This window comes from Solea senegalensis, linkage group LG10 (assembly GCF_019176455.1).
Source record: "Solea senegalensis isolate Sse05_10M linkage group LG10, IFAPA_SoseM_1, whole genome shotgun sequence".
NCBI classification, from domain to species: Eukaryota; Metazoa; Chordata; class Actinopteri; order Pleuronectiformes; family Soleidae; genus Solea; species Solea senegalensis.
The window spans coordinates 844384-871723 of NC_058030.1; the positions used below are offsets into that span (position 1 = coordinate 844384).

General features: G+C 44.2%; 2 protein-coding genes across 2 annotated transcripts in view; one reads left to right on the plus strand and one right to left on the minus strand.

Moving 5' to 3' along the window:
• The first annotated feature begins 205 nt into the window (after nt 1–205).
• Nucleotides 206–27340, plus strand: part of immp2l (inner mitochondrial membrane peptidase subunit 2) — a 31574-nt gene continuing 4439 nt past the window's right edge. The window contains exons 1-3 of the mRNA XM_044036516.1: nt 206–371; nt 3375–3512; nt 3632–3735. Of these exons, the coding sequence (XP_043892451.1) occupies nt 3378–3512; nt 3632–3735 (239 nt within the window). The 5' untranslated portion in view covers nt 206–371; nt 3375–3377. The remainder of the gene's footprint in view (nt 372–3374; nt 3513–3631; nt 3736–27340) is intronic.
• LOC122776131 (leucine-rich repeat neuronal protein 3-like) lies at nt 20990–26848 on the minus strand. The gene is made up of 2 exons (XM_044036515.1): nt 26583–26848; nt 20990–23842 (listed from the first exon to the last, which is right to left on the minus strand). Exon 2 carries the CDS (start codon nt 23477–23479, stop codon nt 21386–21388), a length of 2094 nt encoding a protein of 697 aa, XP_043892450.1. The 5' UTR covers nt 23480–23842; nt 26583–26848; the 3' UTR covers nt 20990–21385.

Genomic DNA, 27340 nt, shown 5'->3' on the forward strand with positions numbered 1-27340 from the left:
GTCGTCACACACGTTTTCAGACCATGGATGTATGATAAGAACTGGACCATGGATGTATGATAAGAACTGGATAGAGCTCCGCCCCCTCTGCCTTGAAGACAACTGTGTCATTGTGGCCACTCGTGGTACTGCAACAACAAGTACTCATGGGCCCAAAAAGCAATTTTCCCATTGATCACAATCGTGTTCACATGTTCGACTCCACCCCTGGCGGATTGTACTCAATTCCATTGTAAGTGCTAAATGACATGTAATGGACTTCCGTACTTCCGTACTTCATTTTTTTCTACGGACTAAACAGCAGGCGGGCTTTAGGACCCGGGCGACGTCGCGTGACATCAACAGGGAGACGGAGCTCGCGCTGCCTGGAGGTAAGTAAGATGTGTGTGAGTGAGTGAGTGAGTTAGCTTCATGTTAGCCTCCGTAACTTTAGTTTCTCAGTCACCGGTAAACACGTGACCGTTTACGGTCACTTCTCCGCGCGTGTCACCGGGACTTCGCTTCTGTTCGAAATGTCCGCTGCGATATTAGCCGCAGCGGCTAGCTGCTAACACACACACACACACACACACACACACGCGCGGCTCAAACCGTTGCAGCCGGACAGAGAGATTTAAGGTGGACAGAGAGATTTAAGGTGGACAGAGATAGATTTGAGATTGACAGAGAGAGAGATTTTAGGTGGACAGAGGAATTTAATGTTCTGCATGAGGGATACATTTGTTTCCGAGGCAGTGAACCTGGATCCCCGCGAGCTCACAGTCAACACCCACTCTTGTCCACTAATCACCTTAGTGTCGGCTGAGTGAGCACCGTCACGCCTGGAGACAAATAAATATTAGGTGAAAAGAGATTTTCCACACAAAATGACTTATTTCACACACAGTGTTTCATACGGAGTCAGGAGGATGATGATGATGATGATGATGATGATGATCATCCAATCTGACGATGCATATTGCGATATTAAAAAATACAAGAATTCTCACCAGATGACCTGAAAAGCTCTAACATGTCAAATCCTATGTTGTGTGTGGCTGCACATCATGGACTCATTCATTCACAGCAGCTCCTTCTTAATCCAACCCGAGCTGGTTTGCTTTGAAAGTCTGGTTGGTTTGTGGACGTGTGAATGCGCGACCCAACTCTGCTCCACTTAAAAACATCGGTCTTGGGCTCGCTTCAGAGGAACCAAATGCAGGACGTGGACTACAGGGCAGGGCATTGTGGGTAAACACAACCAAAGGCTTTAAACAACGTTCAAAAAGCAGGACTCAAGGATTCAAGTGAGAAAATGGTGTCTGTTTATTTACAAGTGCGCACACGTAAAAATAATAACAAAAAAAGAATAAAGAAAATACTTTGAAATAACAGAAATCAAACCGGCCATTCAGAAACAATAGAAAACTTACTGGGATAGACACGGAAAAGGCAACCACAACCACATGACAACCCTGAACCTCCTACCCAGTCTCCCCACGAGCTTTAAATAAGCTTCCAATCAGCTACTAATTGGGAGAAGTCGCTAGGTTAGGTAATACATCTCCAAGCACAATCATTATAATAGCCCTAGAAAATAGATTTAACGTCATAATACATTTCCCCCTTCAAACATACTCCCTTAAAGCATTAGCAAACCCCAGCTACACTGTCCCGGGACAGAATAAGGACCTGGCTCCAATGTGGCCCGCGTTTCCACACGGACCATGAGTATTGTGTTGTGTGTGGTAAACTAGAGAAAGTGTTGTTAACTAAATGGAACATGTAACTGAGTCAGTGGGTGCCTCCCTGAGTCAGTGGGTACCTCCCTGAGTCAGTGGGTACCTCCCTGTTTGCTGTGTTGTTAAGTCAATGAATGAAGTGTTGTGGTTGTTTGTAGCAGTTAGCTTAGCCGAACATGTTGATCAAACGCGATACTGAACTCGGCTTGGAAACGCTGCTGCGGCTACAGGTGCTATGTGTTGCATGATGGGAAATGTGGTGTGGCTACTAGGGTACGTGTGACGCTATGTGGGCAAACTCAGGGCTAAACGATAGACTCTGGGAAAACGAGACCCTCGCTCTTCACACTGTGACACTGTGTAGGGCGGCGCTTCCTCTGATGATACACTTGTTTTCTCGCAGGGGGAATCGTGTGTGTGTGTGTGTGTGTGTGTGTGTGTGTAAGTTTAACGGCAGTATGCTCACGTCGGGACAGATTGTTACGTTGGAACAGATTTTGTGGAGCTGATGTCGTAACACCCGGACCCGGATGAAGTGTCGCACAGCTCCGAGTGTCCACACACAAAGATATAAGAGCCAGTGTGGATGGAGATATTTTGCTGTCTTTACGGGGAAGAAAAAGATCGTTTACATTTACGCTCTCTCAGGTCAGCTGATCAGCTGCTCCTGAGTGTGTCTAAAACCAACTGATCTGCCTTTGCACATAAGACAGGCCTCGTCCTTGTTGGTTTTTAAATCCCTCTTTAAAACCCACCTTTTCTCTTTGGCCTTTGACACTTCATGAGATGTTTTATTTTTATTGATTTTATTGTATGGCTGCTATTTATTATTGTGTTTTTTATGATTTTTAATGGTGTTGCTCACTGGTTACACTCAGTGCAAACCACGGTGAAAACCCCCTGAATTATCTGTGTGAAGACCGCGCCAAATGAAAATCCATATACTAGATGACTCAAGACACAAGCACCGGCGTCTTAACTCCGCATATTCCCACTGCTGTTCACACAAACGGAGTTTAAATTAAAATATCCAATCATGTTCATTTTGTTATTGGCTCATCCCTCTTGTGTTCACACCTCACTGACAAACACACAGATGAGCGCGGTCTGCTTCAGAGGGTTATAGCTGTTGCAGATCTCCAGAGACGAGGCGGCGTACGTCCACGCGAGGGTGTTCGCTGTTAGCCGAAGGCAGCGGTGCGCGTCTGCCGCTGCTGTTCGGTTATTTCACGCCTGTCTGGACTTCAGAGAGCGCGCCACGAAAAGCAAGTGGATGAGAAAGTGCATGTGGGGCCATCAAGCTCACAGCGGCGTGTTTTCACTGTCCAAAATGGAAAAGTCTGTGTGTGTGTGTGTGTGTGGCGAAAATTGACAGTAGCGTCGTGTTTTGATCATGTGCCGTCATCGTGTTTCGAAGGTAGAAAGATATGTGAGGTAACGATGCCCTGCGGTTGTTTATATATATATATATATATATATATATATATATATATATATATATATATATATATATATATATATATATATATATCATTTACCATTTATTAACAACCAGAGCAAACCTTTTGTGTTCTTCCTGCGCCCCTCACACAGATTAATAAAGTTAAATTGAATGTAGGCTTACCCTGGGCATTGTGTCACTTCCCTGTCCAGGTGATGGCTCAGCGGGCGACGGCCAGGTGGCGCTACCTGCGAGCGTTTGTCAGTGGCCTCTTTGTGGCCGTCCCCGTCACGGTCACTGTCCTGGATCGATTTGCCTACGTTGCTCGAGTGGAAGGAGCATCGATGCAGGTGAGACGTCGACGGCGAGAGGACAAAACACGTGACTCGTGTGTGTTTTCAGAACTCATGTGACGGTCCAGGACTGTACCCAGAGAAACCGTGTCTGTTGCTTTCTGTCTCGTTTACAGCCGTTCCTGAACCCAAGCAGTGGCTCGGACTGTGACGTCGTCCTCCTGAACCGCTGGAGTGTGAGGAACCACGAGGTCCAACGAGGAGACATCGTCTCTGTCATGTGAGTAACTCACACACCACAGGTCGCAGGTGGGTTATCTGTCTGACCTCTGCACGACCCCGAGTTACGTCAGCAGGTGAAATGTTTCTTCTTATTGTTCTTTTATATGCAGACGATACACTCCTCCTTCTTATTGTTCTTTTATATGCAGACGATACATTCCTCCTTATTGTTCTTTTATACATATACACTCCTCCTTATTGTTCTTTTATATGCAGACGATACACTCCTCCTTATTGTTCTTTTATATGCAGACGATACACTCCTCCTCCTTATTGTTTTTTTATTTTTGTTATATTGTTCTTTTAGTCTTTACAGTAGGATATTTAGCAGCAGCAGGAGTAAACACGGTTGTGTGTCTCCATCACAGTGAGGTGGTGTTGTTTCCTCTGTGCTCCTGTTTAATTAGCAAGGCTTTAATACCAATTTAATGGAAATTAGCTTCAGAGCCCCACATGGATTCCACATGTAGTCTGGCAGATTAGAGACTCTCAGCTATTCTCCATCAACTGAGCTCTAATAATTATAGTTTACACAGAGAGGAGCAGCAGACTGAAGCATTCATATAAATATGACTTGCAGATTTGTGTTTACTCTGTTTCCTATAATACTTATATTCCTCATCAAATCGTGTCCAACTGTTTTATATTTAGATCATGTCATTTTATCTCATTCACTCTCGATGCTATGCATCCCTGGCCATTAGAAAAACGATTCTCACTGGGAAACAGGAATTTGTATCTCTCTCTTAACCACTCAATCTCCCACACCAAAGTCCATGAGAAAATCAGTGATTTTAACATCACACACACAGGAGTTGTTGATCCACTGCTGCCTCCAAGTTCAAATGTCTGATTTTGTCACTTTGGCGTTTTAATTATTTCGTTCAGATTAACCTCAGTGGCACAAAGTGACCACACAAGGCAGCAGTAGACCAGCAGCTCCTGTGTCCCTGTGAGCTAAAATCACTGATTTTCTCTATGGACTTTGGTGTGAGAGAGTGAGTGGTTAAGAAAGTGACGCAAAAATACAGATATTGGCTTTAAAATGTATTTGGCAAGCGTCCCAGAAATTGTAAATCTGCATCTGCTGCAACATGAATATGAAAAATATGATGTTCATTTCACAACAGAAGAGACTAAAAGAAATCGGTTCCAAACCATCTGAAATGTCCCTTTAAACTTATAATAACCACTCATTTTCCCTCCCAGTTTTTCGTTCATTTTCTGTCGCTCTGAGCTGCTTTGATGGTGAGGAATTGGGAGTTTTCTTTTTATGTGTGCAAGTTATATAACCAAGAAGTGGGAATTTTTCATTGTAGTTTTACAGCTGAATCAATACACAGCTTTATAGTCGTTGAGGATTTACTGCAGCACTATATAGCGCACAGCAGTGGTCCATTAAATCACAACTGTCAGCCATTCATTTTCAGGTAATGATGACAAATTAATACGACATAAAGCGCAGGTGAAGTCCCGTTAATACTTTTCCTTTGGCACTGACGTCCAGGCGGCAGCAGACACGTAGACAATTATCTTTTTTAATCAGCTCATGAAGTCCCTTTCAAACTTTGACTTTCAGAGTTTTTTACGAAAAACCGATCACACGTTGGCTCTGAAAACATCTTTGAAACGTAGAACATTGGAAATAGTGGTTAGCCACCAGGGGTCGACTCAAGGGCTCAGTTTGAATGGAAGTCTATGGGATAGGGGTGGGATGGGCTGTGTCATAGAGTGTCGCTGTTTTGTAGCGCCACGTCGTTGTAGAGCATTGCTTTGGAAGCGTATTGCTGCCACACATACAAAAAAAGTGGGGTGCTCAGTGGTAAGTTATAACGAGATAAGATTGTTTTCTCGTTATAACGTGATACTGAGCACCCCAGTTTTTTTGTATGTGTGGCAGCAATACGCTTCCGTACATTGCTGTCAGAGCATCACTACTGTGTCAGAGTTTGTCGCTGTGTAGTAGAGCATTGCTGTGTTATAGTGTTGCCGTGTTATAGGGCGATGACATGTTATAGAGCGTTGCCGTGTTATAGAATGGAGCCGTGTTATAGATTGCATTGTGTTACAGAGCGTTGCCGTGTTATAAAGGGTCACCGTGCTATAGAATGCCTCTGTGTTATAGAACATCTGCCGCGTTATGGAGTGCTGCTGTGTTATAGAGTGCCGCCATGTCATACAATGTCGGCACTTTACAGAACGTTGGCGTGTTTAGAGCGTCGCCACGTTCCAGAACTTTGCCGCGTTCCGGAACGTCGGCGTGTTATAGAGCGTTACCGTGTTTAGAGCGTCGCCACGTTCCAGAACTTTGCCGCATTCCAGAACGCCGCCGTGTTATAGAGCGTTACTGCGTGTTGTAGAGCGTCACCGCGTTCCAGAACATCGGCGTGTGTTATAGGCGTTACCGTGTTGTAGAGCGTGGCGTTACCGTGTTGTAGAGCGTTGGCGTGTTATAGAAGCGTTACCGTGTTATAGAGCGTACCGCTTGTAAGCGTTACCGTGTTGTAAGCGTTACCGTGTTATAGGCGTCGGCGTGTTATAAGCGTTACGTGTTATAAGCGTTACCGTGTGCGCGTCGGCGTGTTATAAGCGTTACCGTTTATAAGCGTTACCGTATTTACTGTTGCGTGCTACGTGTTTAAGTGGCGAAAGTGCGTGAGCGCTAAGCGTTACCGTGTTGTAGAGGCGTCGTGTTATAGCGTTACCGTGTTATAGAGTGTCACCGTGTTAGAGCGTTACGTGTTGTAAGTGCGCCGCCCGCGTCCAGAACGCCGCGTGTTATATAAGCGTTACCGTGTTATAAGCGCGTTACGTGTTGAGATCAGAGAGTTACTCGTGGCGTGTATAAGCGTTACCGTGTTGGCGATGGCGTGTTGCCGTTACCGTGTTAGGCAAGCGTCCCCGTGTTATAAACGTTACCGATGTTATAAGCGTTACCGTGTTGTAGAGCGTTACCGTGTTGTGGAGCGTTACCGTGTTGTAGCGCGTCGCCACGTTCCAGAACGTCGGCGTGTTATAGAGCGTTACCGTGTTGTAGAGCGTCGCCACGTTCCAGAACTTTGCCGCGTTATAGAGCGTTGCCGTGTTATAGAGTGAGGCTGTGTCATCTGGCACTGCTGTGTTGTGGAGTGGCTGCTTCAGTTGTGTTGTTATTTAATCAAACCTTTGACCCTGAGTCATGCTGGGACTGTTCAGGTGTGGAAAACACCTGACTTCACAGAGCTGTGAGCTCATCCATCACCTGCACAAACCTGCTGCTCACAGTGGCACAGTTTAGCCTGAGTGTTAACCTGCTCTCTGTGCTCAAACTGTGATAAATGGCTCGGCAGCGTCAGTCGTACTCAGGGCTTTTGTATTTTTGCAGCTGGTGTTTGTCTCATGCAGACACTTTGTCGTCCTCGCTGACAGAGATTGACTTTCAAACCTATGAAAGAAACTTTGTTGGATACGTGGAATATGTTAAAAAAAATATGCAAATTTAAAGCCTTTTAAACTTTTTTGATCACTCTACTGTTCACTTGTGATGTCATATAATCTTCAAAGAAGAGCTGTTAGATTATTGTAGAAGGCACTCCAATGTTTCCAACATTGTTAACATTGTGCATCTAAAAAATGTTTTTTATAAAACAAATTCAAATAAAGGAAATCATAATTATAAACGGGTTGTTCCTTCAGAATTAAAATAACACGTAGAAATACGTGTTAAATAAGTGTCTATTCTTTGAGGCGACTTGGGCCCATCGCAGTGTCGACCTCAGTCTCTCTCTCTCCATTCAGTGTCAGTGGGTGGATTCCCTTTTTCAGATTCAGTCATCAGACGTGCGTTTTTTTGTCTATTTTTGGTCAGGGATAATTATTGAAACAGAATTTAGCCTGAGTGAAGGGAGAAGAAAGCAGCAGCAGCAGCAGCAGCAGCAGCAGCAGCAGCGTTGTCTCTCATTCCCAGTTCAAGCACAGCCAGCACAGAGTAAATGAATCCTGAGATTACCATAGGTCACTGAATTCATTCTCCAAATGGCAATCGGAGTGATTTCTCCAGGGGGAAGATGACTGGCACGTTGGGTTCACCCTCCCGATCACCTGCAGGTGTGGACGTGAATTTCCCGTCAGGAAATCATTCTCTGTCTCATAGAGTAAGGTGGACAGACCTTAGAAGCCATCTTTTAAATGAGAAAGGGGCGGGGCTGGGCGGTGGAGCCAAAGAGCACCTTGATTTGTTTGAGGAGCCACTGGTCGATGATCAAATCTGAGGAAATTTAACTTGACCATGTGACCAAACACTGGAAATTTGTTTAGTTCATGTTCAAAAAAATGTCGCCCTCTGATGGCCATTTAAGAGAACACAAGTTTTAAACACTTCCAACACCTACTTCACCTTCTGGACCTACTGGACTACTCCATCCATCCATTTTCTACAGCTTATCTGAGGTTGGGTCGCTGGGGTAGCAGCTTGAGCAGAGAAGCCCAGACTCGCCACAGTGAACAGGTCTATATATCTGCAGTTTTATGTTGTGACCTTGTGTTCCCTCTGTGTGTGTGCGTGTTTCTCAATTCTCTCTCTGTCCTCATCCTCCATCAGTGGAGCAAAAGTCCGGACACCACTGATCGCAGATATTTAGGAAGATAAATCACCGGCTACCACCGGCTTCCAAAAATCTGGATTACATGACGCAGTTCGCTTCATGTGCATGGAAAAACACCAGGGGCTTTAGGGTCAGGATTTTACTGGTAAGCAGTGAAGGGAGGCTAAGACCCTGTTGTGAGTTCCAGCTTAAAGCCTTGCAGCACGATAATGTTGGATGTTGCACCTTTAATCACAGTGATTATTAGACTTTTATCTGCGGATGAATCACCTCATCATCAGGACATGCTGGTTTGCCCTTTGACGAGATGAAAAGCAGAGCAATGGGAGGGTGGGGGGTTTGAACCCGGGTTTTCACCCATGTGATGAAAGGATGATCTCTTTGAACAGTAATTACGTTGCCTGACATTTACCCACAGACAGGTTTCAGGTAAAAAAGCCTCGTGAACTTTATTCGTTTACGTGCTTTTCTATTCTCTATCACTCTTTATCTCTTTCACCCACTCAGGCCACAAATTAACTGTCGAACAAGTTCACGCGGTGTCGACGAGCTCGCGCGGTGTCGATCGAGTCTCTAAAGTAGAGAAAGTTGACTGCAAACAGGTTGGAACATGGAAAAGGTGAATTTGTGAATTTGAATCTGTTTAATCTATAATATAATCAAATTTGATTTAAATGGGGACAACACAGTTGACATCTGATGTACGGAGAGTTTATAGCTATTGCTAGTTTGCAACTCTCATCCCTAGTTGGGCTTTTACAACAGTATAATAACATATACGTGATCAAACACGTTAAAACTGCACTATAGGACTACATGCTAAAACACATTCAAATTAAAATATACACGTACTTAACAAGCACTGAACAAAACTGTAGATTTTATCTACATAACGCCTCGTTTTCATCTGTGAAAAAGGTAAATTTACACCATTGCTCGGTCCGGTCTGATAGTTTTGCCTGGCAGAGCCTGTTGAGCAACACAAATGAAAGACGCTGGTTTTTGCGATTACTGATGTTCTGCATCATTTAAGTGGAATTTGACAAATGATTCACACTCGTTCATAACTCTTTGAGGGGAGAAACACAAGCTGAATCAATAAAAATGTCGTAGATAATGAATCATCACGTAGGAAACTGTGTGGATCTGAGTCATCTGTAGCTGTGATTTTCCCTCTGAACTTCAGCTTCAGAGTAATCTGTGTCCTGATGGCCCAGCTGTTAAAGGAGGGCAGCTGGATGACAGCGGATTATTCGCTAATCATGTCCCATTGCATAATTATCCCTCGATTTATTGCCAGGATCTCCTGCTCATTAGAAACCATCAATCAGAGTGAGTCGTGTCAGGATATTAACACTGGAGGCTGCAGCGCGACGCCATCGTAGAGGAACCTGAGAGTGACGTACTGGAAATAAACCATGATAGATAGATAGATAGACAGACAGACAGATAGACAGATAGATAGATAGATAGATAGATAGATAGATAGATAGATAGACAAATAGACAGACAGATAGACAGATAGACAGACAGATAGACAGATAGATAGATAGATAGACCAACTCCACTGATCAGGACATGTTTTCAGAATGGACAAACGCAAATTCTGTATGGCAAGCTCAGCTGGAGCAAGATCACTAGGAGGAGCTGCCAAGACAACTGAACAAAAAACTTTGGATAATATCAAAAATGAGGTTGATTAAAGCTGTAAAGTCAAACTTTTACATGCAACAGACAGGAAGTCTAAGGACTTAGATTGGAAGGGAAGATCACAACAAGGTGGTTGCAGAACGAACCCAGGTCTGACTAATGCCGACTAAATACAAACAGTAATTATCAGATTAAATGAAAGACTGTGGCAAAAACGACGCATTTGCAACCGAGCTGGAGATCGTTCCTGATCTGTGAGGCAAAAAACTGAGCGCTGCCTCTCTGCGCAAACATCAGGAATGTCATTTTTGTCAGAATTGGGTCAATAATCCAGCGCACAAAACAATGACTCGCAAGCTATGAACGTGATTTCACGCGCACAGATATTAACCGTCACGCGCACGTTTGAATCCCACGAGCGCAACAGGATCTACTCACGGCAGAGGCAACACACTCACACACACACTCCAGTCATCCATCCTTTCTCGTTGTGTTTGAAGTGTGTGTGTGTGTGACACAGTGGAAAAAGATCCATGAACCCTCGCCCAAGACTCCAAGTCCTGTACGTGTCTGTGTGTGAAACCACCCACGCTCAGATTCTTTCATCCCGACATCTGAGGGGGAAACGCCGCTGAGCTCATTAACACGTACGCGGTGCCGCGTCGTTTCATGGAATAGAAGAACGAAAGAGGATCTGCAGAAGTTGGCTCCCTCATCAGTGAGGAACCCTCCAGGGACGACGAGTGTTTCACACCAACACCAGAGTCACAGCTGATGTTTAATACAAAAGGCCACAGTTCTGGCGGCGTCAGTCCGTGATTGTCGGCCGCCGGCGCAGTCGTCCGACTTCTGAGCAACTAGAAAGAGATGTTGTGTAGAGTTTCAAACGGCGATCACACATGTCCACTCCCCAGACCTCATTAGCATGGAAACAACTTTCAAGACAAAGGAAATAAAATGCTGCTGCCGAGAGCACAGGAATCCAAGATGGACGGATTTCTGAGCTGATGCTCGACACGCTCTCGCCGCTTACCGAACAAAACACCAAAGAGCTGACTGAGATTTTATTTGGTAGTAGTTTGTTAGTTGGCTAAAATTGGTCAATTTACCGTATCCTATACAGTGATTTTGACCAAATGTATTACCCTCTCAATTAGTGTAGGTCTACAATATGTTATGCTCACGACACAGGAGCTGCTGGTCTACTGCTGCCTCGTGTGGTCACTTTGTGTCACTGACGTAAATCTGAACAAAGGATTCCAAACATTGAAGTCAGTAAAATCAAACATTAGAACTTAGTGATGGAGGCAGCAGTGGATCAACTACTCCTGTGTGTGTGTGTGTGTGTGTGTGTGTGATGTTAAATCACTGGTTTTCTCCCTGGACTTTGGTGTTTGGTGAGTTAGCGCTTCATTAGTTTATGAAGTGACCTCAGTTTCCTGTTGTCACAACATATTCTTAAAATATCGTTGACTTAAAAGCGATAGAATGTAGTATTTGGTAGGTACTGTCTGATACATAGTTTACGTAGTTTTGTACTTCTTATTACCGTAACTCCTCGACCCTTTGTGTCGTCTAGAAAATCCAAAAACTATGGACTGTTGAGCTGTCCTTGGTCTGAACTCGCCTCTTGCCCTATGTCAGCTGACATTTGCACAGCACCACCGCCGAGAGTAGGGAATCAAACCCACAACCTTCCAGTTGAAACTCGCTCAACCACTGGGCGACTCTCATCGTCAGTTAAGGTCTGTTGATGGTAAAGTGGAGAGGTTTGTGCAGATTTACTGACAGTTAAAGTCTCCTGGAAATTAAGCTAAATCAGTGTAATGTGGGTGTGTATTTTAGTGTGTGGGCTCTCTGGTTGCGAAGCAGTTGCCACGGCAACCGCCTTGGCCAACGCTGCTTCTTTTGTGTTGCCCACATGTCTGTACTGTGAGTGTGTTTACTTACGTGTTGTCATCGGTTGTCGTTTCTACTCAGTTTTTGAGTTTAAAACGTTTCTCTCAACAAACGCTTCAGTGACCTCGGAGTTCATCAATCAAACTCGGCTGCAGATCCGTAAACATTGATCCTTCTGCTGCTGTCATGACCTCTGTGTTTGGGGTCATCGGGGGGTCAATGACCTTTTAGCTTTAGACTTGATGTTGTCACTACAAGCTGCAGAGAGTTAGTGTCTGCTGCTTTCACTATTTAACGTTTAAATGATTCAAAGCAGCCACTTCCTGCAGACCATCAGACATTGTTTCAAATCCACCATCATTTCATTCAAATGGAGAAGAAAGTTGTGTGAGTGCAGAGAAGATGAGACTGAGCTGAGACTCGTGACTCCGCAGCAACAAATCCTGACGCGCTTTCATCCCTGCTGAGGTCGGAATGAGCGGCGGACGCTTTGATCCCGACATCAGACGCCATCAGCTCTCTGTGCTGAAGACGCTCTCTGAAAATCCTGGATACAAAAACTGGAAAGAAGACGAATCCTCTGAGATTTCTCTGCTGGGCTCATTTATCTCCCTCACATTTCTCACTTCTGTTGTTTTGAACGTCGTAAATTAAACATCAAACTTGTCTGGAGAGGAAAACATGATGTCATTGTCTCATTCAGGCCCCGCCTTCTTTGAAGGTGAACGAATCACAGACATGGGTACTCATACCCAAGTATGAGTATTGGGGGTCAATGACCTCTTAGATTTGACGTTGTCACAACAAGCTGTGTACTCAAGAACACAAGTACTCAAGAACACAAGTACACGGGTACACAAGTACTCAAGAACACAAGTACTCCAAGTACGCCACTTACAGAGTGTATAAATGAAGACATGTTAGCTAGCACAGACACTTTAGCTAACAAGATACTTTAGCTAATATAAATACTCACTAACAGACACCTAAGCTAACACAGAAACATTAGCTAACACAAAAACATGAGCTAACACAGACATTTTAGCTAACACAGAAACATTCGAAACATTGGCTTACAAAGACGCTTTAGCTAACAGACACTTTAGCTAACACAGACACTTTAGCTAACACATAAATACCCGTTAACAGACACCTAAGCTAACACAGAAACATTAGCTAACAAAACAACATGAGCTAACACAGAAACATCAGCTAACACAAAAACATGAGCTTACAAAGATGCTTTAGCTAACATAGAAACATTAGCTCACAGACACTTTAGCTAACACATAAAATTAGCTAACACAGAAACATTAGCTATCTTACCTAACTAGCTTAGCGGGTGTACAGCCATGTCCACCTGTTCGTCATCTGCTTCTTCACACCACACTTTTGAAAAACTATAATTGAATAAGCAGCATTTCTTACTTTGTTTTGACAGCCTTATATCGTGAACGATCGCTAACTAGCCTCAGATTACGTTCCTGGTTGAAATTGAAAGTCAATAGTTGACTCTTCTCCTCACGGGAAAACTAACTTGGTCATTCATTTCATGAAGCTCAAGACTGAGAAGCTGCAGCTCAGACAACAAGCGTCAACAGCGTTAATATAGGAAGAGTCCTCTGATTGGCTGGGCCTCTTATGAAAGTACAGAAACATTAGCTAACACATATTAACTGTGACAGAGCTCCGTGCTTACTAAAAATAAGAAGTATAAAAAGTGCCGCTGGTATCCGCTGGGGTCGCCCTCTGCTGTGTTCTTCTATGATTGTTTTAAAGAAGCTGCAAAGCTGCTAATGACGCTCCCACGAGACTCTTCCTCCTCTGCTACACGTCTACATGCTCTCCTCTGCCTTTTTGAGTGGAACATGTTAGCGGTGGGCTAACTTCCCGGCTCCCCTCTGGGCAGTGAGGTTTGACAGTTAAGGCCTATTTTCCATTCATGGACTCAGACCCGTCGCCAGACCTCAGTCTTAAGGGGGGCATATGAACTGCATGGGGGGGGGGCACAATTATTAGCCTACAGTACGTATATTTTTTATCATCCTATACTCTATTCGCGCAGCATGTAATCATCACGTTAAACATAACCAACAGCAATATGACCATGAAAAAGAATAATGGCGCCGTTATTTTCCTAAATAAAATGTCTACTTTTACTCCGATACTAAAAACAAAAGCCTCTTTGTTGTCGCTAGTTTTTAGCGGCACCAGCTGTTAGCTGCAGATTTCAGCGCCAAGTGGACTTAAAACACATCAGCAGCTCATTGTTTACTGTGTCCGACACCGAGGCTCTGGTCTCCGGGTTTCTGTTGTACACTCCGGACGCCGGGTTTCAGCTATCACCTATTTCAACAGTCAGCTGAGCAGCTAACCGGTGAGCTAGCGAGCTCGCGCAGATAAACGGCAGATTACGTCTGAATTAAAACACAGTGTGACGTCTAGAAGCTAGAAGGTTCCAAAACATTTCAAAAATACAAGCAGAGACCGGGAGTTTGTCACCATTCATGACAGAAGGTTCATTTTATTGTTTGAAGTTGTTCGCCTGTACCTATTATTACGCTTTTATAAATGTCAACCACAATAAATGTCATATTCAAAATTATTGAATATCATTAAATTTATTACTCATTTTGTTTAAAGGGGACATATTATGCAAAATCAACTTTTTTAACCATTTTAATACTGATATTTAGGACTCTGGGGGCCCTACCAGTCGCCAAAGTGTGGAAAAACAATACTCAGTCATGTTTTCGTGGTTCCGCTTAGTGTAAGTATAGGCGATAAAACGCTCGATGTTGAATTCCCTTTTACCTCTAATACTTGAATATCAAAAATAATTTTCTGATATAAAATGTACGTAAGTACAGTAAATGTCAGACTTTTACTCAAGTAATATTGTAAAAAGTGACTTTAACTTCTACCAAAGTCATTTTCTGCTAAGATATTTGTACTTTTACTCAAATATCGCTTTCAAGTACTTTATACAAAACTGCCTGTGGTTTCTTATATTTCAGTTTTCTATACTATGAAGCTGTAGGCCTGTTTTTGTTATTTGCACAATTATGCCTATAAGTGTATGCGATTGCTATAGATTTACTTTTATCATACTTTACATGTTTCAGACAGGCAACACTATTGTTTATATCTGTTGTTTTATGCACAGCTGTGCTTTGTTGAGCAAAACAACAAAACTAAACCTAAATAAATGGTTGATGGTGATTAGTTAAAAATACACACTTTACACTTTACCGTTTTGTTCAATTTTATTTATTTTATTTATTAATCTATTTTAAAAGTAAAATTTAAAGTAAAAAATTATAATGATTTTTTTTTTAAATTTCCATAATATAAAATGAATAATAAATAAATAAAACAAAACTCGTAAGTCGTAGCTTTAGAAACGAGCTTCTCCGCCGACCTCACGTCGTAACTTTAGAAACGAGCTTCTCCTCCGACCTCACGTCGTAGCTTTAGAAACTAGCTTTTCCGCCGACCTCACTTTAGAAACGAGCTTCACCACGTACTGAAACGAGCTTCTCCGCCCTCACGTGAAGCTTTAGAAACCAGCTTCACCTCACTTTAGAACGAGCTTCCTCCCACCTCACGTAGCTTTAGAAACTAGCTTTTCCACGGCCGTAGCTTTAGAAACTTCGCCGACCACGTGTAGCTTTAGAACGAGCTTCTCTGCCCACCTCACGCCTTCTAGAGCTTTAGAAACGAAGCTTCTCCTCGCACCTCACGTGAGAGAAACGAAGCTTCTTCACGAGCTTTAGAAACGAGCTTCTCCTCCGCCCTCACGCCGTAGCTTTAGAAACGAAGCGCCGTAGCTTTAGAAACAAGCTTCTCCTCCCACCTCACGTCCGAAGCCTCACGCCGTAGCTTTAAACAAGCTCACCACCACGCCGTAACTTTAGAAACGAAGCCTTTAGCCGAAGCTTTAGAAACGGACCACGCCGTAGCTTTAGAAACAAGCTTCTCCTCCGACCACGCCGTTTTAGAAACGAACCACGCCCCCGACCTCACGTCGTAGCTTTAGAAACGAGCTTCTCGGCCGACCTCACGTCGTAGCTTTAGAAACGAGCTTCTCCTCCGATCTCACGTCGTAGCTTTAAACCTTTATTGGCGGCTTCTTCCTCGACCACGTGCACGTGGTGATGAATTTGGGTCATTTTCACAGCGGGCGGCGACTGTTACATCCCAGCTTGGTGCCTGCGCGGTGTTTTCTCATCAGGTTGTCGGCATTAGCGGTGATTGATGGATCCATTTTCCTCCTCACAGCAGACTGGGACTATCTGTCGCTGGTGAGAACCGTCTGCCGCCAAAGCACACGGCGCTCGATAGGAGGGGAGGAAATGACTGTTAGGCCTCCGAAAGTCTCAGGCGAGTCATTATGTCATCGATCCCTGGAGCGTTTAAGCAGCAGGCAGAAATCACTGAAGCCCACACTCTTCCATTGATCATGTTGGCGGCAGTTATGTAAGGTGACAAATGGAACAGTGAGCACACAGCGACTGAGGCGGATGTTTCCTCTGCACATGCACGTTAGTTAGTTCTTCTGTTAGTTCTTCCGTGTGTGCGTCTCATCTCCGTCAATCCTGGACCATTTGTCGCGTCTCGAAAACTCAGCAACTATGGACTGGTGATCTGTCCAGGGTGTGACTCCGCCTCTCATCCAGATGGATGGTTGGATACCGGAAAGCAGAGAAATAGAGCTTTGCACTCATATACTTGTCATTACGGTAGAACCTCAGGACTTCTGCGGAGCGACCGTCCAATCACAGACGAGATTCACAGACAGCACGACACGCATTTATGACGTCAGCTTCTCAGCACCGGGATTCCTGAACGATTGAATAACTGGCAGATATTGAAAGTGAAAGTTATCTTTGCTCATCATCATTTTCTGACAATTCTACAGCCATGAAATCAAAATAAATCCAGGTGGCCTGATCATCCAGGTGCTCATAAGAGGGTTAATTAACATGTATTATATATATATATATATATATATATATATGTAGTTTATATTAGTGTAATATTAAGATTTTCCACGATACCATTTTAGCTCTACTCTACGATATCTACAGAACATGTTCACGTCTTCACTGTCAAACAGACTTTTCCAACTGAAAAAGGAAACTGAAGTTTGTAAACCGCTCACTCTCCCACACCAAACCCCATAGAGAAATCAGTGATTTTAGCTCACAGGACACAGGAGCTCCTGGTCTACTGCTGCCTCGTGTGGTCACTTTATGACACGAGGGAAGTCTGAGTGAAGGATTTCAAACACTGAAGTGACAAAATAAGACATTTGAACTTTGTGATGGAGGCAGCAGTGGATTAACAACTCCTGTGTGCTGTGATGTTAAAATCACTGTTTTCTCTATGGACTTTGGTGTGGGAGAGTGCCGCCATGTTTGTCTCTGACTCTGTGTCAGTATCTCATACAACCACACGTTGAAAAGCCTAAAATCTCCCATTTAAATACAGTTATTTAAATACAGGTGTCAGGTGCTCATCAGATGCTTTCCCTGCACGGCTTTGACATTTGGACCAAACCGTTATGAACAGAGCGTTCAGCTGGACGCCGCCACCGCTTGCTCTTAATTTCCCTCTAATGTTCCTCACTCACCTCGACTTCCAGCTGTAATCACTGCACTCGGAGGAAGCCAGCGTTTAAATGAAGCAGCACAGCGGGCGATTAAGAACAGGTGAATTATTCATTAAAGAACGTGTAGTCACAGAGAGTTACGGGAACTCGTGGGTCCACGCTCCCCCACAGCGAGACACAATGATTCTTTCAGTCGAAATCACTAAACGCAAAATTAACAGGGCCAGCCCTGGAAAACATATTTTTTAATAATTTTACTTGGACTTGAAAGTGGATTTGGAAACAGGTTCATATTTGGCAGATTATACTTCACCCACTCATTTTTTACTTGTTGAAATATCCTTGAACGTGCCTTGAACAACCCATAAAATGTACATTCACACTTGCCAAACATTGATTGCAACTGCCCTAAAATCACTCGTTTTCATTCATGAGGGGAATATCTGGCAGATTATACCTCACCCAGTACCTTTTACCTGTTGAAATATCCTTGAGTAGCCAAAACAACCGATGAAATGTACATTCTCACTTGCCAAAAAGTGATTTCATCTCCTACCTTCTGACCTTTTAAGGTTGTTCTTGCCTCAAAATCACTATTTTTCATTCATGAGACTAATATCTGGCAGATTATACCCAGTCCTTTATCCTTGTTGGATAATTATCCAAGGCAGTTCTGCATGAGGGAAGTTGAGAGGGTTTGTTTGTAATTTTTTGTCATATCTTTACCTCGTGCAGTGAACACCAAATGTCTGTGATGGCGCATTAATTCACGAGGAACATGGACTTTATTCCACCCATTGAGATGTAGCGGGAGAAATGGGACATTCGCAGAAGTGTAAGCGTGTTAATGAGACGTATGAGTCGACTTGAGCTGGCGTGGTTAGGCTGTTTTCATGGATTATTAGCAGGAAATGAAACAAGGAGGAGGAGGAGACTGAGTAATGTAATCAAATCTAAAGAGTTCACTTTGAGTGTGCAGAGACGTTCCGTTTGACTTTGATGACTTTCTAATCGCTGCCATTTTTCTTTTATCGTGTCAAACGTCAACAGGAAGGAGAAATTGTTTATTTCGACTGGGATTAGAATTTTGACATTTTATTTTTTTAATTGAAAACAAGAAACAGAGCTGGGATGTTCACCGACGAGTCAAATCTTTTCAACGACTCTTTTAAATGAACAATGAAAGAGAGGACATTTTTTAGGAAGTGAGGGGCTAACTTGTAGTCATGCTGCAATGTCTACAAACCCCCCCATGTTTCTCCTCTGACACGTGGGGGGAGTGGTTAAATCCTCGACTCCACTTTTGCTTTCGCAGGTCAAGATTGTGGTGTCGTTACAATCCATACTCGATTTATAATCGTGACACCTCTAGTAAAGAGTCATGAAAATGTATGGGTAAAAGTCAATTTAGCCTCTTATTTAGCCTCTTATAACCCTCACCCTGACCATGTTGTCGTTAACCTCTTCAGTCGGGGACTCTGGACCATTCAGGTTTCACAGGTAGCGTTTTCTACAGTTATTATCGGTTTGTACAGTCCAGATGAGGCATGTCTGACTCCTGGTCCCGGGATCACTTGGGATTGTGGATTTAATTTAATTTAAGTCGCCAGCTGCTGAGGAGAAAAGTATTCCCGTCCAGGACGCTCCCTCAGGCTCTGCCACAACATACTGTGTTAGGTCTCGGTAGCGAGTAATTACTCACTTGGAGTGTTTTTTTGTTTGTTTTGTTTGTTTTTATTTGTGACAGTATATAAATGTTTGGTTTTCCTGCGAGAATCACACAGAGCTGCTCTCAGCCGACATGAACTGCAGGAGAGGTGAGGAGGCAAACAATACATGAAAAACCTCTGATTCAACCGCTCATCTCAATACATACATATACACGTATATATATATGTGTATACATACACATATGTATATATATATATATATATATATATATATGTGAAGCAGCAGCACCCTCTAATGAACCTAGGCCTGGTTGTTTTGCACAGGAGAGCGAGAGAGAGAGAAGCATTATCGGTGAAATCGGCACTTTGAGCCGTCAGCCGCTACCGTCCTCTGTCCTGTTTGGGACAGAAACTACTCTGTCCTTGTTTTGTGGTCCATTTGTCTCCTTCCTCCCCATGGTTCAATGTGAGGCGCTTTAACAAATGAGTGCAGTAGTTGCTGAGCTGTTGCTGCGACGGCGGTGCTGCCTCTCCAGGGTCACACGGGGGGGGAAGGGGTGGCTTGTGTGGCGCGTTCTTGCTGACCTACTCACTACCTGCCTCTAATGGGTCATATTTTAGCTCCTGTGGCGGTTGACAAATGGCCGCGCTCTAAAAGCCCTGTCCGAGGTGCTGAAACTCACTTGATCTATGACTGAGTCGCGCTGATAAATGCCTCCCATCAGTTTGCGCGTGACGCCGATTCATCACCTGGCTGAGGTTTTTGTTGTGAATCCATACTGGATTTTTAATGAAAGAGAATATGATGCAATTCAAAGTCAACGGGTTTGCCAGTGTCCTCGTATTTTGCACACACACACAGACACAGAAAAACAAATCTCGTACAGTTTGAGTCGAGCGCTTGCCGCTGGAATTGTGTTTGATCTCACAATTATTCAAACTAATTAAACAGACAACAGTTTGGCTTATGTATCAGTATTTTAAATGGATAATTCGGGTTCATGTGGCACTGACTGTCCCTGTGAGCTAAAATCAATGATTTTCTCTGCGGACTATGGTGTGGGAGAGTGAGTGCTTTACAAACTTCAGTTTCCTGTTGGAAAAGTCTTTCTGACAGTGAGATAAAGACGTAGAGCTAGAATGGTATCGTGGAAAAGCGTTAATATTAACTCTATCCTCTTATGACAATCATGATGATCAGGCCGTCTGGATTTATTTTGATTTTGTGGCTGTAGAATTGTCAAAATTTGGCTCCTTTTTTTCCAACATAACTTTCACTTTCCATATCTGGCAGTTATTCAACCGTTTAGGAATAACAGGGCTGAGAAGCTGACGTTGCTGTTCCTGCTACATATTCCCGGCACGACTCCCCTCGCCTCGGCACGGCTCGACTCTAATCAGTTTGGTATCGTTTTCCATTACTGATCGTCATAGCAACGGCTGTGTGAAACTGCCATGACACGGTTTTCTACGCGGCACAAACGAGTGACTTGTGCAGCAGTTGTTTTTGGGTGAAAGTGAATCATTAGTTCAGATGAGTGGACAGAATGGTTCAGTCCTTCAGACTCTGACACAGTCACTGGACTTTCAGCAGTGCTTTCTCTAAATCTGACTCTTCAGTGACGTCACATTTTAGTATTGGCAGGTACCAGGTTCTATCACTGATGGAAAAGCAAAAGAAACACGGCGAGTCGTGCCGTGTAGTGGAAAAGCGGCAATAGTCACCGTTGACTTTGTGGTGGTTCTTCATACGACCACACTTTAAAGGTCTGAAGCCAAACTGAGCGGCAATATCCATGAAACAGTGACAGGTATTTTGTAAAGATTTGACACAGGTTTAATGAAAAATGGATTTGTTCATAAAACTGTTTACATTATAGTCAGTTTTATTTTACACTAGACTAACATGGTTGTTTTCCCTACTTTTATAAACTATCTTCACTTGGCACCGTTAAATGTAACACGGCAAAGAAAGACACCAAAGCCATCTCAACACGGATTTTCATGATAGAATAGTTCTGTGCTGTGCTTGATTCTTGTCACACTGCATGAATGACCAAAAGTCATGTAGATTATAGTCAACACATCTGTCTGCTCAAGCTCAATCTAATGACACAAGTCTGAAATAGAAAATTGTCTCTGTGTTTGGCCGGTTATGTGAGCGCGTCCCAGTGTCCGTCACTCTTTGTCTGCATATAATCCCCGAGAGCTTTTCAAAGAGAGGATGGTTCCTTACATGGAGTCGTCCGGTAAGTCTATTACGGTTGCCCTCACTTTGACCCCAGACACACTGAACTCCAGGAAAGAAGAGGAGGAGAGGGAAGGAGTGCTGGGTATCAGCAGCCTTTCACCTGGGTCCACTATCAGTTTCCTGTAAAACACTTGGCTGTTCAGAGATTTATACATGACAGAGCAAGCCACGGCAACCACGACAGAAGCTACAGCACACGTAGCCATCAACAGACTGTCCCAGTTTTCAGCTTTCTCCCCCTGGATGGTTTCCTTCTTTGTGGTCACGTTAACACAGTCCCTGCTGGATCCAGCGACCTCGATGCAAACCTGGTAGCGAGTGGCAGGTTTCAGCTGCTTGATGTCGTACTCCTTGACATCAGCAGGAAGCCTGGCTGTGAATGGCATCGAGAGGTTGCTGTCCTCGGCTAATATGGACCAGTTTAACTGCGACACCAAACCACCCGTGCTTTCCCAGGAAACCATCACGGAGTGAGACTCGACTGATATGATATACATATGTGCAGGTTGGCTTGAAGGCAGGGAAAAGTATCCATCCACAACAACTGTCACAGATTTGAGGTCTGCTCCAACAACATTATGGGCAACACAGGTATACAAGCCAGCTTCCTGCTCCGAAGAATCGTAGATGTCAAAAGTTCCCTCTGGGTGCATGTAGTACTTATCGGAAATGCTGCCCGGCAAAACCCGGTCACCTGCCGGCGTCACCCAGTAGATCTCTGGCTCTGGTTCCCCAAATGCCCGGCAGTGAAGAGACACCGAGCTCCCTTTACTGACCTCGACTCTAGCTGGGAGGCTCACAGGTGAGATTAGAGGAAGGCAGATCTCTGTCATCTCCCGAAAGTGAACCTGTCGGACATGCTGGCCTTGGTACTCCGGAGGCTCCACACAGAACAAGGAGTCTGGTTCCATGAACCGAACAGCTGTCCTGTTCATGTTAATCCAGCGGATGACGCAGTCACAGCGGATGGGGTTGCTGTGCAAACTGACCTCTCGTAGGTTGGGCAGGGACTCCACGGTGCTGCAGTGCAGCGCACTCAGAGAGTTGCTGTTCAGCATCAGGGTCTCCAACCTGGGGAGCCTGTGGAAAGCCTTTGGGTGGATGTAGGACAACCTAGGGTTGTTGGTGGATTCAATTTTGGTCAGCTCAGGCAGGTTGTTCAGGGCAAAACCATCAATGGATATGAGCTTGGGCATGCTGTTGATACCAAGCTCCTTGAGGTGCATCATGTCTATGAAGTCACCTCTCTGGATCCTCTCAATGGGGTTTTTATTCAAATCCAAAAATTTCAGATTCTGGACTCTCCTCAGCGCTGCTTGAGGAACACGATTAAGCATGTTGTCAAAAAACGAGATGCTCTCCAAGTTCTCAAGACCCACCAGGGTATTGTCAGGGATATCTGTCAAATTCATCCTGGCGAGCACAAGACTCCTGAGGTGAGAAAGCGGTTTAAAGTTAATGTCTGACAGCTCAAGGATGGGATTTTCTCCCAGCATCAATATCTCTAGGTTTGGAAGATGCTCAAACCACAAGCTGTTGATGCTAGTTAGTCGATTGGAATTGAGATGTAGCCTCAGAAGTCTGCCCAGGCCCTGGAAGGCTCTGGGACTGATAGACAAAATCTGGTTGTGGTTGATGTAGAACTCCTGGAGGTTTGGCAGAGAAGCCAGGCAGCTGTCAAAAAGTTCCTGAATCCAGTTCTCCTCTACGTGGAGCGACAACAGCTGGGGAAGATACCCCAGACGAACATCGTTCACCAGGGAAATGTTATTCTGCGACAAGTCAATTTCAGTGATGTTGACCAAGTAATCCAAAGTTTTGCCAACATTAACAATGTTGTTTGTTTGTAGCAGCAGAACCTGTGTTCCTGACGGGAATCTCTCCGGTAGCTCCGAGAGGCTTAAGTCATTACAGTCCACCGTGGCAGCCTCTGTGTAAACAGAGCTGGGCGAGAACCATGGTCGTATCTCACAACGACACAGTGCAGGGCAAGGGTATGCCTCGTCGGAGGCTAGAGTGAAAGCAGCAAGAAATAGTTCAGCCAGCAAACAAGCTACACCTGCTGTCTTCTTCATCTTGGCCCCCGTGTCCCGTTCTGCCAGTGATTGGCCCGTATGGAGTCAGCTGTTAGTGCAGTCAAACTTTACACATAAAAGCTCATTTGTTACTGCAGTAAGATGGAGTGAATTTGTGCTGACTGGTCTCCAAAGCTTTGTCTCCGTTGTCTTCCAGTTCTTGGCAAAAGGATGCAACCTTTCAGTTTGGTGTGTGCCAGGTTGTTGTGTGCGTCGCGATATGTCAAGGTCGATGTATCCTTCAGGGAGCAGTGCCGAGCCGCAGAGGGGCGGTTGAGGATTGCAGTGGCACCGGCTGGGGACGAATCACTCCGTCTTCCATCATTATTATCCTCCGTCGCCGTCACCAGTGTCAGCTTCCATCTGTGGAGACATGGGAGACAAAAAGACAATGAAATGCTGTGCTGTTGTGATACCAACACATATTGACATTTAGGTATATTGAGACTTATTAAACCTTTTCGGCCTCATTTGATTTTATTACTCTCCTTGCACCGTCTGAACCATAAGTTATGACTAACGTGACTCCATATATATTATTTGATAGATTCTGAAAATGGAACTTGTGAGTTTATGTGGCTGCGGTCGGGAAAGACGAGCTGTGTCTGTGAGATGAAGCTCAAAAGTCTTTTGATTCAAGAGTAGGGAAAACATCTCAAGTCCCCTTTTTTGTAATCTGCTCCAGCCTGATTTTCAAATTTATAAATATGTATATATATAGTATAGTATAGTAATATGTATATAATCTAACTTCTGCTAACTTCAGACACACAAGACCATATTTAACATATTTAAGAACAGACGCAGCTAACCGCTCTATGCACACCATGATCTCTAGAATTATGACTTTAAAGAACTGAAAAATGATTCATTACTTGATAGTTTTTGCTTTACATTTTTTCAATGCCTGTCATGAGCTAACACCTCCCCCACTGAGTGAGCTTGTAAAGCAGAAGTGGGGGAGGTGGTAGGGTAACTAGGGCAACCACCAGGGGGAGACTGTTGTTAGGGTAAGTTTGTGCAAACTGTCCTCTCAGTAAGGTCTTACGTTTCAGGACTTCTGGGGGAACGAGCGTCCAATCACAGACGAGTCTCACGTTCAAAGTGAAAGTTAGTGCAGAGGAGCTCACTTTTCTACATGAAATCAAAAATCAATCCAGACATGATGCTGGTTCTATACTGTATGAGTCCTTGAGCAAAGACACGATTTGAACACTACGTGAATGAACAAACTCGTCTGAGCGTGTTTGTCGAACCAGTTTGTACTAATCACATCAAAGGCAAAAACATTATTGATTGATTGACGTGTATTGTTTTGTCTTTTGTGGATTTAAAAAGGGCGTGGCCATGGCAACCATCAGAAATGTTGGCAAATATTGACCATTTAGTGCCTCTGTAACTTTGCCATACATTGACCTATCGCCACGAGACTTCATACGTGACACAAGAGACTGACCCCAAAACTTGACCCAACAGGAAGTTGGCCATTTTGAATTTAGCCGCCATATGGCCGTGAAACAGGAAGTGCCTTTCACTGGGCCATGGTCAGAGAATCGCTACGCTCTCATTACTGCCCCCCTCTGGCCTGTTATTTGTTTCCAGATGCTAAGAAAACAAGGCAAATATATTTTGTAAAACAAAACGTGCAGCAAATATCTGTAAGACGTTTCCACTGAGGACTTTACTGGGACATTTTTGTCGTCTCTGCTCGTCTGACAGCTCAGAATTTAATGATCCAGTAACAAAAATGTCTCAGCTGTGTGTTTGAGTGAGGGCTGAATAACACGTGGAGAACCAGGACCATGCTCCTCAAGCTCCGACCCCCAGTTTGAGAAATATTTCACATCTGTGCTTTATTTCCTCTCTCAGAATGTCAACAGTCAGCAGTCATGTGGGTCACACTGAGCTGCTCTCAGGTCTGGATGTGAGTCGTATAATGCATCACTAAATACTTTCATCAACTACAGGGGATTTTCTGCCTTTCTCGCTCTTCAATGCTGCGTCAGCACGAAAAGCTAATTCCATGGTCAGATCAAGTTGACCGTTGACTCTTCTCTTCTTCTTCATCTTCTTCTTCTTCAGACAGCTGATAGATCTATCTATCTATCTGTATACATATATATATATATGTATATATATATATGTACAGATAAAATCAGTGATTTTAACATCACACACACACAGGAGTTGTTGATCCACTGCTGCCTCCATCACTGAGTTCAAATGTCTGATTTTGTCACTTCGAATTCTTCATTCCAATTTATTTTAGTGACACAAAGTGACCACACGGGGCAGCAGAGGACCAGCAGCTCCTGTGTCCTTGTGAGCTAAAATCACTGGTTTTCTCTTTGGGCTTTGGTGTGTGAGAGTGAGTGGATGACAGACTTCAGATTCCTCTTGGAAAAGTCTATTTGACAGTGAGATAAAGACGTGAACATGTCACTCAATACACACATGTCCTTTTTATCCTGCCCTGCATTTTTGTCAAATCACACGTCTCTGTCTCTGTCCTCCTCGACTTCACGAGGTGAGAGCACCTGGGGACAATAATGTGCCTTCACTCAGGACCTGCTCACTTTGTCCTGCACTGACGAGGACAAATAAATGTCTGCTGCTGTCACTGCTGCTTCTGCTGCTGCTGCTGTTACTGCTGCTTCTGCTGCTGCTGCTGTTACTGCTGCTCTGCTGCGCTGCTGTTACTGCTGCTTCTGCTGCTGTTACTGCTGCTGTTACTGCTGCTGCTGCATGTGTCTCGTTGTACATTTCCTGTGACCTGAGGGGACAAACCTGTGGAGTGACGCTTGACAAGTCTGTGTCTTAAAAGACAGAATAAATAGAAAATAAGGAGAAGTGTTGTGTGTGTGTGTGTGTGGGGGGGTGGGCGAGGACACGAGGAGCTGCAGTGTGTGTGTGTGTGTCCCAGACGTGTGTGTGTGTGTGTGTGTGTGTGTGTGTCCTCACACACATGCCGAAAACCTGCGACACAAAAAACCTTCATCCCCAGCCCTGTTCTCTGATCGTCCTCAGCTGTCAGAGCAGCTCAAGGACGACTGCAGTCCACACACACACACACACACACACACACACAGAGTGAATCACTCACCAGTAGAGACTGCATCCATCACGTCCTGTGCAGCAGCAGCAGCAGCAGATATTCAGCAGGTATTCCTGGCATGGCTGCTGTGTGTGTGTGTGTTATTTAAAGCATGCAGCGCTGCATGTTAACATCCAGCAGCAGCTATTTTCCAGTTTTCCTCAAGTAGCTGTGAGAACAAATGTCTTCTCTCTCCACAGCGACGGAGGGATGGAGAGAGAGAGAGAGAGAGAGACGGGGTGAGGGAGAGAGGGTGGGAATTGAAAGGAGAGAGAGAGGAAAATGCTAAGAGTGAATTATTGGTTGTGTTTGTCTTCTTTTCCTTCTGAGGACATGATCCATCACTCACACACACACACGGCTCCCCAGAGACTGACCAATCAGAGTTCAGCTCAGTGAGTGTGTGTGTGTGTGTGTGTGAGTCCAGTTGGTTTAGTGAAGTGTCAGTCAGTCATGATCTGTGTGTGTGTGTGTGTGTGTGTGTGTTCGACAGTTTACTGTAAGAACATAAAAACTTGATGATGTCACAGTATCAAACTAACTATCACGTTTCCCAGCTACAAGATTCAAAGTGTTTATTGTCATGTGCACAGTAAAGAAACACGTTTCTCTGTACAATGAAATACTTACTTTGCTGTCCACTTAAAAATACCAGCAAAAAATAAACAAGAAATAGTATTAAAAAAAATCTAACTAAAATTAAAAGGTTGGGTACCTTGCTCAGGGGTACCCCAGCCCTTTCAACCTGGTGGGGACTTGAACCGGTG